Consider the following 10,738-nt stretch of genomic DNA (forward strand, 5'->3'; position numbering starts at 1 on the left):
AGTTAACAGCTTTTCTTTTTCTTCGACTAGGAGAAGTACATGATACGCCAATCTATGCATGCAACCCCACATGCACGAATGCACCTACACAAGTATACGTCCAAGCACCAACGCACACAGCCACATGCACGCACACCCACGCATGCATACCAACATAAGTGCATCGAAGCACAGGCATATCACAGGCCGAGTCGTCGTCCTCAACGATAAATCGCAAAACCATCGCTGAGGAGTGCTGCGTGGATTTTTCAATATTCATTCTATTACTGAAATCTCTCCCCCCTCCTCACAGATGGCGCTCATCCACGTCGCACCCGACACGGAAACTTACTCGTGAAGCAGCAGCGAATCCACGAGCTGCTGCAGCAGCGTGCGGACTGCAGACGACTCGCGACCGCCGTCGCCATGACGACCCATCCGACGGATGACGTAGAGAGATGGCGTCAGCAGCTTGTCGGTGAGCCACGTCAGCACCTGTAGATAGCGAATCGTGTATCGGGGAGAAATACTACTTTTTCCGGAAATAGCCAAACGGTAGTAGGGCGCAACTTCGGGATCGCTCGGGTGCATAATACACATGTGTACACACGCACGACCTCCCACCCCACACTGCCCTGCGATCACTACACAGCTTACTGCTTCTCATTCTTACAGACAAACTTGACCAATTCCAACTTGCCTGTCGTTGATTGATTTGCTTTGTCGCCAACGTCGTAAACTTTGGGAGAACGAATGTGAGAATGCTGCGCAGTTGTTCACTTGTCGTCGTGCCAACTCTCAGCTGGTGGGCAGCCGTATTCAGTAGGGCGGCTACTAGCGCCACCTGCAAACGTAAATTACGAATGATGTGTATTAACAAAATGAACTGGATGAGGAAAATACAACTCACACTTTCAATTTGCTATGAAGCATGCATGTTGATAGGTTATTGTGGTTGGCAGCACCTGATAACTATGCACAAATGATACTGTATATCAGTTTCAAGCATTTGGTTTTATAACAGTAATAGCAAGCTCGAACAGTCTATATAGTCACTACCCAATTGACATTGCTAACATCAAGTGTCTACGTACACCGATAGGTATGCATATGCTTCTATCTAAAGTCACTTGAACAAGCTGACATGGTAATAAAACATAATGCCCTTTCAACTTGAAGGTGGGTAACCTCTGTTCATACTTGCAACCAGGTATACTGTGCCAGTGTTTAGTTACGCTCCCAGCAGTTCCCCCCAAGGAGTGTGAGCTATGACAAGATTTCATTAAATCGTGCTTGTTTGTCGTTACAACTTACATCCTCGCCTGTATCGATGCGATCACTCACCAGTGCATCAAACTTAGTTGTGAACAGTGTGGACATGGTGGTCGAGGTGAGGATGACGTGGCAGCATCTCAGCACGCTGGCGAGGCTTCCCACGCTCACGTCACGCGTGCCGTAGTGAGTGATGTACTCAGCAAGCACCTGTCACAGACGCGCATGAAGCTCCCAGCAACACAACAATGACGATAGTAGTAGTGATGATGAGGGTGGCGCTGATGATAGTAGTAGTGATGATGATGATGGTGATGATGATGATGGTGATGATGATGATGGTCGTGATGATGATAATGACGATGACAACGATGGTGATGACAATGACAATAGCAATGATGGTCATGATGACAGTGATCGTCATGATGATAACGATGATAACCATAATTATTATTAAAATAACAACAACAATAAATACTGTTAATAGACTTAGTCTTTTAGCGCGCTATATATCCTCAGAACCAGGAATTGCTCCTGGGTGCACACTAGATGGCTTATGGTAAGTTAAAGTTATATATTATTAATATATGCGTGGAGATATGGATGATAAAACAGTTTGTTCCAAACCCATATATTACCGATGTAAACGAGTTCTTGATCGAGATGTTAGTCTTTCTAGCATATTTTTTCGTCTGCAGGATGTCGTGCAGAGTTGCCCACACCTGCTCAACATCAGAATCATTCAGGCCAAACCTATAAATAGAATAAGGAATACAGAAACCTTTAACATATATTACTTCGTTATGAGAACGCGAACGTTAACATTCCCATTTGAATATTGAATGTATACTGCCGTGTTTTTGTTAATAATCTACTGTTGTTAGCATAAGGATCAGAAACTATCATTCCTAACATTGTAAATATTCTGCCATTAAACCTATATATTATTATTAGAAATGGCAGATCATATGATGAGCGGATTGATTGGGGCAGCTTACTTTTTCTTATTGACAAGTAGACCGGTAAGCCAGTCTAAAATGACCTGCTCTTTGTTGGGTACGAAAACAGCAGGTGTCTTCCAACCAAATCTTGCGAGTTTTAACCGATCGGTGCATGACAAACTTCTATCCTTGAGCCTGCTGTACAAACCTAGAGTCAAAGAACAAATGCTATGCATTAAGAACAATATGTTTGTACGACCTTGCCTAATGGCAGATGATTGATGTTTGGGGATCACTGGTTGCAGGACCACAGCTACCATCATAGACACCTGAGTGACCTCATGCACGTGTCATCTCATGGTGTACGTCTTAACTCTTCCCCAACATAAATTAACCTCACCATTATCTATCAGCCCAAGCTCCGATATTCCTGCAGGTGGAGCCACTTTATCGCACTAATTTCACAAACTTAATCGTGCAACTGAAAAGTAATGAACTTAACAAACTCAGATTCACATGATATATCTTGGCCATATTTGTAACATTCAAAAAAGTGTTATTCTACACCATGTAGCATATTGCTCCCAATGACAGTAAGAAAATGTCACATCTACAAGAAATTAAAAGATACACGTGCACCAAATTAAGTTGGAGCCAATGGTAACGCAAATAGATATCATGCAGGAAGCGAAGCAAACAGTTATAGACATTCATATTTTCTTCCTGCAGCCACTGTCGCTCATAGGGTCTATGCCCCCCAGGGTACTGCCGGAACGTACCCTGGGTACGGTCCGGTATACTGGAACGTACCCTGGTAACTATCTGATATGGTTAGGGTTAGGGTTAGCTCTAGTACTATAGCCCGCGTACATTGACTGCCGCAGGCTAGGGTTAGGGTTAGGGAGTAGGCGTAGGCGACTCCCTAGACTCGTTAGTGGAGTAGGCGAGGTACGGTCCGGCATATTAGTTATTACTTATTAGATAGTACCAGCAGAGCATATAAATCACGTTGATTTATATGCTCTGGTACCAGCTAGGGTACGTTCCGGTATACCGGACCGTACCCAGGGTACGTTCCGGCAGTACCCTGGCCCCTGGGGGACATAGACCCTCTCAGCGTCAGTGACTGTCAGTGTCAGTGTAACAGTCACACTGCCACTGGTCTACAAATTCATAACCAATTTACTAATTGCGTAGATACATAAGTTAGTATCATAACTTAGTGCATAACTTATATTAACTAATATTAACTTATATAATTGACTTGTAACTTAGTAATAAGCCAAATTATATTGATCACGCATGCACAACCTGACAGCATGGGCGCAGACATGTTGGTTCGTAGATTAATTGACAAAGTAACCGAGAGGTGGCGGTGCTTTACGTAAACAGTGGGTTTTGGTAATAGATTTCGTATTTATTTGCATTATCTTTTTTATATCTTATTGAAACGCTTCAAGTGCCTGTGTGTGTAAATTGTCAGTTTAGTGGTATAAAGCTAATCTCAGATGATTTATGTTGTATTTCAGTGAACCTTAATTGCTTTAGGGCGAAAATTAAGTACATGTAATTGTAAGTCGCGATCTCGGCTCTATGTTATTGATACATCACGTATACGTAGTCCATACGTTGGCCCCCTATTTCACGTCACTGTACTCAGTAGTAGTAGTAGTAGCAGTTCTGATACTATATCTTTAATAGCGCCTGCGATTATGTCACTTCTTATAATATTTTATCAACTTTAGGGGCCCAGGAAACTGATGCTCTTGCCATTCAACTAAGGCGCGCTGCCACCAGCAACAACAGTCTGTGTCATTAAACGTGGGCTGGTACGTAACACGAAGCATGGTGACCGTCGGCGACGACAGGAACTTCCGCTCGCACTACTACGAGAAGGTGGGCTTTCGCGGCATCGAGGAGAAGAAGTCGCTGGAGATCCTGCTGAAGGAGCAGCCGCTTGAACTGCAGCGCCTCGCACAGTACTGCCTCCGCTTCCCCGTGCCGTCCATGTTCCGGGAACTCGTGTGGAAAGTGCTGCTCGGTAATCTACTCTGACGTCATCTGAGTCATGTGTGCGGAGTCACTATATATATATGGGCATGAGTTGATTTTACCATCCGGTTACTTGCCACCATTATCATCGTCACCTCCACCACTCGTCATTGTGAATGCTACTGCTATCATCATCATCATCATCATCATCATCATCATCATCATCACCATCATCATCGTCACCATCATCATCGTCATCATCATCATCATCACCATCATCATCATCATCATCATCATCATCACCATCATCATCATCATCATCATCATCATCATACATTTGTTGTCACGTAACCTTTTCCCAATAACGATGGGTTAATTTTAACCCTAACTTAGCTAGCAGTAACCGTAATCCTCACCTCACCTCACCTCACCTCACCTCACCTCACCACACCTCACCACACCTCACCTCACCTCACCTCACCTCACCTCACCTCACCTCACCTCACCTCACCTCACCACACCTCACCTCACCTCACCTCACCTCACCTCACCTCACCTCACCTCACCTCACCTCACCACGCCTCGCCTCGCCTCACCTCACCTCACCTCACCTCACCTCACCTCACCTCACCTCACCTCACCTCACCTCACCTCACCTCACCTCACCTCTCACCTCACCTCACCTCACCTCACATCACCTCACCTCATCTCACCTCACCTCACCTCACCTCACCTCACCTCAACTCTCACCTCACATCTCTCACCTCACATCTCACATCTCACCTCACCTCTCACCTCACATCACCTCACCTCACCTCACCTCACCTCACCGCACCTCACCTCTCAGTCTCACCTCACCTCACCTCACCTCACCTCACCTCACCACACCTCACCTCACCTCACCTCACCTCACCTCACCTCACCTCACCTCACCTCACCTCACCTCACCTCACCTCGCCTCAACTCTCACCTCACCTCACCTCAACTCTCACTTGAACTCAGCTCACTTGACCTCACCTAACCTTAACTCAAGCAAACTCTTATGCAACCCTAACCTAATCCTAATGCCATCTTGTATGTGCCCGTATTCTAAAGTAGGGTTGACTACAGTTGAATAAGGGGAAAAGATGAATACAGGTTAACCACTGAATTCCTGGCAGTTGATAACACTGCTCTTATGGTGGTCCAGACGATATCACGGTGGTGGAACTTCAAATTTACTGCATATTCTCTGACAGTATTATACTGAATCGCTGTGAGTGTTATGTGTGCTAATATTTGTTTATGATATTCTATGCGGGTATAGCTGTAATGTTTTCTAGCAACTAAAGTGCTTTAGTGTCAGTGTGAGATGTGTAGGTAATGGGTGGGTGTCTGTTAATTCAGCTTTAAATATGCGGTTAATTTCAGGTCTGTGTTAACTAGCTTAGCATTACCGTTAGGTGTTACGTATTTGATTCAGGTTTAGCTTGTGTTTAATTCAGCTTTTAGCAATTGTGTTTAATTTAGCTCTTAGCTTGTGTTTTATTTCAGCTTCGTTTTTAACAGACTTATCGTTGCTCCCAGGTGTTCTGCCGCCGCATCATAGCATCCATGAGTTTGTGTCGGAGCAGCGGGCGCAGCAGTACCACGACCTTGAGCACGCGCTGCGCGTGATGCGACGCGTCGACGACTCCACGCCGACCTCCTGGGTCTTCCTCAAGATGGCCTGCGCCGAAGATGGCTGCCTAGGTTTCGATGATGACAATTTCGTACGTGAGCTAGGGTTGCGGACCATGCGGCTGGTGTTGTGACCGCGCAGGGTCACAGTGTTTCCCCTTCATCGACACGAGCGGGGCGGGCCGCCTCGCTCAAATTCTCGGCCGCCACTCAGAAATTTGTCCAAAACACCGCTGACGAAAATCAATGTTCTTCCATCAATAAACTACACTTTCTGATACAATAGTCTCATATAATGTGTTCAATAATAATAGCCTCATTTCAAAATTTTTGTGATCAATACATTTGTGGCCATTGAAATTTAATCATTTATTGTTTATATTGCAATTCCTCATGCGCGATAATTCTTAATTGTCATATCTTATTTATGTACTAAAATGGCAGTTAATAGTGAACTCACTGACTGGTGTGTTAGAAATTCTTGCATTTGGTATGATCTATGAAATTTTCAAGTATACAAATGAAGTAAATTGACTTGTTTTAGGAAAAAGAGAGCAAATCACAGGCATTTGTGAAGATAGCCAGTGTTTTCCTAGAGTTGTTTGACAATCCAGTAGATGCTTATTGCCTCACCCGTGGATTCGTACGAATCCAGGAAGACAAGTACAGGGACTACATAGGTCTACTAGTAAGTCTAAATCGTTATTATTAAAGCAGCTATTTAGTGTAGAAGACATTCTCGCTAGATCTACGCAATGGGTTGTGAACACAGCAGCACCGATTTATTTATCACGAGTTTTTTTTGTCGCAGGTGCAGAGAACGGAAGACCTTCTTAAGAAGGAGGCGCCTAAACTGCATGCTCACCTAGTGTTAACCAAAGCCATTCACGTTCTTCCTCTTCACAATTGGTACCTGTGTTGCTTTGCGGGCGTTCTGCCCGAAGGCGCGATAGAACGGTGAGCATGTAGCGCATCTCAGCTCAAATGTGTGTTTGTTCGTGTTGGTGCAATAGTGAGGCCACCCTTTAAAAATTGTTTGTTTCCCCTTTACCTACTCGCCTCTCAGGGTACCGAGTAGGTAGGTAGGTGAAAAATCGTTTTTATTTGTTTTGACAAGATGTGTGTATGTATATTGTATATTCTGTTTTGTGTATATGTTTTTGCGGAACGAATTATTTTTTTTTTTTTGGCGAAACGAAATTATTATTTTTTTGTTTTAATCGGCCAATAAAATGTGTCGAGTAGTGGCGTTTTGGCGAGTCGGTTGGTAAAGGGGAAACAAGCAATATTTTATCTTAGGCCTGAATGCTGGGTGATTTAATCGAATGCAGATCGATGTATTATTTACATCTTTATATCTTCTAACATCGTCCTTATCATGTAAATGTGATAATAGGATATATGTGATGATATTTTATTGTCAGAGGTGTGTATAGGCTCTGATTATATAAGCTATTGAGGACTGGGGAGGTGTACTTACAAACATGAATCAGGTTACACACGAGATGCACAAATAACAAGCCAACAGATCTTGCGTTGGTTCTCGGTCGGCATGAGTTGAGCGTAAGCGACGTCGCGTTGGTTCTTGCAGACTGTGGGACATTGTCATTGGCGGATCTTTCAAGGTGATGGCCTTCATAAGTGTTGCTCTGCTGGTCTCGCTGGAGCGACACATACTGGGCAAGCAGCATGTCACGGACATTGTGCTGTGCACACAGCAGGAGGTGTGTACCAACCCCCACGGTTCGGGTTCTATAGTCCGACAGGTCATTGGACCTACGGGTCATTGGTCTTACGGGTCGTTGGTCCTACGGGTCGTTGGTCCTACGGGTCGTTGGTCCTACGGGTCGTTGGTCCTACGGGTCGTTGGTCCTACGGGTCGTTGGACCTACGGGTCGTTGGTACTACGGGTCATTGGTCTTACGGTCCACACCAGCGAACCGTAGGATTATAGACCCGAACCGTAGGACCAACGACCCATAGGATTATAGACCAGCCCCCACCCCTACACGTGGGGCTCACGATCTAGAGAAAATATCTGGGAATCCGGGGGCCCGAGTCGCTCTGCAGATGTTCTATCGATCGCTTCTGATATTTCGTTTGTTGGATTATGAGCAGATTTGTTCGTTTCACTCGAGCAAATTGGCGTGAATTCGTCCTCGAATCTAGAAAAACCAGACCTCGATAATGAAATTATATTGTAAAATTGGTCGGTAGCTATAATCTAATGGGGAAGAAATATCTGTGAAAAGTGCACCCCCACCCCCCGCAAATGTCATGTGAAAATTTCTGATTGTTCTAGTTGCCGGAGGAGACGGCCGACATGATCGTCAGCAAGGCCCTGGAGATGTGGCAGGCCGGCGGCTGCCTGCTGATGCCGTCCACGTAGCGCCGCGAGGACATGCGGAGGGGGGGGGGATCTACCCGGAAAGCGGAATGAGAACTGAGTCAGACGTTTCTAAGGAGGTTCGCAATGGCTTTAAAGGACTGGGAATCGACTGGCTGATGTTGCCGCGCCTATAAAATTCATGCACGAAGTATTTATGTGCGGAGAGTAGAGCGTGTGCATCGGGAGAGTTGCGAACAGGTTGAGACGTGCACGGCTAGCAGGACCGACATCTGGTTCAGTCTGCATAGTTCGCATGGAATATATATTGTATACACTTAAGCATTGTTTTGTTAGAATGTTTGTTGGTTCGATTGTAAATATGAAATGAGTCGAATAATAAAAAAATGTCAGCGTTGATGTCACACTAATACTATATGTCGGCTGTTTTTCATGTGCTATATTTGCTACATATCTGCGGCGTGGCGTGTCTGCTCAATAGCCAAGATGTCTGACTAGAAAGATGGTAGAGGAGGGAGAGAGGGAGATGTAGAGGCAGTGATAATCGTGGGTGTATGATGGCAATCGTAATGCCGAGAGAGAGCGAGAGAGCGAGTGAGGAAGAGAAAGAACGAGCAAGGGAGATGGAGTGAGGGAGCAGGTAAGTGAGAGAGGGTGCAAGTGAGCGAGGGAGCGAGTGAGGGAGCGAGTGAGCGAGAGAGCGAGTTTATCATACTTATAAGCCTCGTCTACACGACGAACCTTAACTCGAGTTAAGCTAACTCGACAACTCGAGTTAACGATTATGTAGCGTCTACACGACAACACCCGATAGCGATTATTACCGATTTATTATGCATGCGTGCGTGTGTGTGTATGTAAACGTGCGTGCGTGTGTGGACGTATACGTGCGTGCGTGCGTGCGTACGTGTGTACGTACACGTGCGTTCGTGCGTGCGTGTGCACGTACACGTGCGTGCATGTGCGTGCATGTGTGCGTGCGTGCATGTGTGCGTGCGTGCATGTGTGCGTGCGTGCATGTGCACGTACACGTGCGTGCATGAGTGTGTGCGTGCGTGCGCGCGTGCGCAGGTACACGTTCGTGCGTTCGTGCGTGCGTGTGCACGTACACGTGCGTGCATGCGTGAGTATATGTTGTTATATACAGCTCCGTGTTTACACCTGATCGGTATAACTCAAACGAAACAATCAAGTTGGATATTAAATTAAAAATTGTTTTTATTCAAAGTAATCGCCAAAAATAGACATTTTTTCACTATTGTATGTGTTATTAAAGGACATTAGATGCGTTAAACACTCAGTTGGAAGACATTAACAAATACTATTGCTGAAACAAAGCATATTGCTTTTAGATGAGATATGAGCACAACCTGAACAAAAGTCTGAAAATAGAACTGAATTTGCAAATATAAAGCAAATAAAAAAAACGAGAAATTAATTTGAAAACCATCTGAATTTGGACAAGAGGATTCATTTTGAAAATGCAAACAACCAATTTCAAAAATAAGGATTAAACTTGAAAACTGCAATTTGTAAAATTACTGGAATTGAAATGAGGTTTTATAGTTCAATTTAGAAATTTTAAAAATTGGTTTCAAATTTTAAATATGGTTTTCGAAATGAAATTAATTTTAAAAACGTTTTCAAAATAGCTTTCAGTTTTCAAAACCATTTTTCGTTTTCAAATACAAATCCCATCTTCAAAAACAATTACCATTTTCAAAATCGATGTCCGGTTTCAAAAGCAATTGCTGCTTTCAAAATCAATCCTCGTTTTCGAAACCAATCCCGGGTTTCAAAATCAAATTACCTTTTCCCAATCAATTTCTGTTTTTCAAAACCGGAATGTGTTTTCAAATGTCCGAAAACGACATTTAGTAAATGACCTGATGGCATGTGTGGACATCACAGTGACAACGGTAGCTAGTCAACCTACAAGCACCAAAACCAGACTGCATCTTCTTATCTCACTAACATGAACACGGCCGACTCGGTAGACCGCAGCACCAGCTTGGACGATAGGAGGGCCAGCACAGTATAGAAGGGGTTCGGTTAAGGCAGAAAATGGAGCCAAGGAAGGTGCAGAGGGTGGCAAAGAAGGTAATGATAGAGAGGGTGGATGAGTAGGGAGGATAGATGTGGAGAGAGAGAGAGAGAGAGAAAAATAAAAATAGAAGGACAGATGAATAGAGAGATAGAGATAGACAATTACCACATACACGCACGCGCACGCAAACACCACACACCTACGCACACACTCGCGCACACACACTCCCGCACGCACACACGCACAGACGCACACGCACGCGCGCACGCAAACAACACACATACGCACACACACGCACGCACACTCCCGCACGCACACACGCGCACGCACGCACGCACGCAAACATACTCCCACACACGCACACACACACACACACACACACACACACACACACACACACGCACACACACACACACACACGTGCGCACACACGCATACGCACACACGACAAGCTGTCAAGATGGCGACTACCACCGATGACTCCACCATAGATCTGCTACA

At 44.9% G+C, this 10,738-nt stretch overlaps 2 protein-coding genes across 2 annotated transcripts in view; one reads left to right on the plus strand and one right to left on the minus strand.

The window, feature by feature from the left end:
• LOC106819101 (unhealthy ribosome biogenesis protein 2 homolog) overlaps positions 1–3,529 on the minus strand; it is an 11,921-nt gene extending 8,392 nt beyond the window's left edge. Inside the window, exons 1-6 of the mRNA XM_014823764.1 lie at positions 3,504–3,529; positions 2,250–2,400; positions 1,890–2,004; positions 1,324–1,461; positions 680–823; positions 332–474 (exon numbers count right to left, since the gene is read on the minus strand). Of these exons, the coding sequence (XP_014679250.1) occupies positions 332–474; positions 680–823; positions 1,324–1,461; positions 1,890–2,004; positions 2,250–2,400; positions 3,504–3,525 (713 nt within the window). The 5' untranslated portion in view covers positions 3,526–3,529. The remainder of the gene's footprint in view (positions 1–331; positions 475–679; positions 824–1,323; positions 1,462–1,889; positions 2,005–2,249; positions 2,401–3,503) is intronic.
• A 153-nt stretch (positions 3,530–3,682) lies between these two features.
• On the plus strand, positions 3,683–8,600 carry LOC106819102 (TBC1 domain family member 7-like). Its single transcript, XM_014823765.1, has 7 exons — positions 3,683–3,764; positions 3,938–4,233; positions 5,751–5,935; positions 6,388–6,531; positions 6,655–6,800; positions 7,435–7,567; positions 8,146–8,600. Exons 2-7 carry the CDS (start codon positions 4,038–4,040, stop codon positions 8,230–8,232), a joined length of 891 nt encoding a protein of 296 aa, XP_014679251.1. The 5' UTR covers positions 3,683–3,764; positions 3,938–4,037; the 3' UTR covers positions 8,233–8,600.
• Positions 8,601–10,738: the final 2,138 nt, after the last annotated feature.

This window comes from Priapulus caudatus, unplaced genomic scaffold, assembly GCF_000485595.1.
Source record: "Priapulus caudatus unplaced genomic scaffold, Priapulus_caudatus-5.0.1 Scaffold2828, whole genome shotgun sequence".
Lineage (NCBI taxonomy): Eukaryota > Metazoa > Priapulida > Priapulimorpha > Priapulimorphida > Priapulidae > Priapulus > Priapulus caudatus.

Bases quoted from the DNA above. Each gene is read 5' to 3' on its own strand.
- LOC106819102 (XM_014823765.1), top strand. From the start codon at position 4,038: ATGGTGACCGTCGGCGACGACAGGAACTTCCGCTCGCACTACTACGAG. The intron at 4,234-5,750 runs GTAATCTACTCT...CGTTGCTCCCAG, and splicing joins CGTGTGGAAAGTGCTGCTCG to GTGTTCTGCCGCCGCATCAT. The intron at 6,801-7,434 runs GTGAGCATGTAG...TGGTTCTTGCAG, and splicing joins CCCGAAGGCGCGATAGAACG to ACTGTGGGACATTGTCATTG.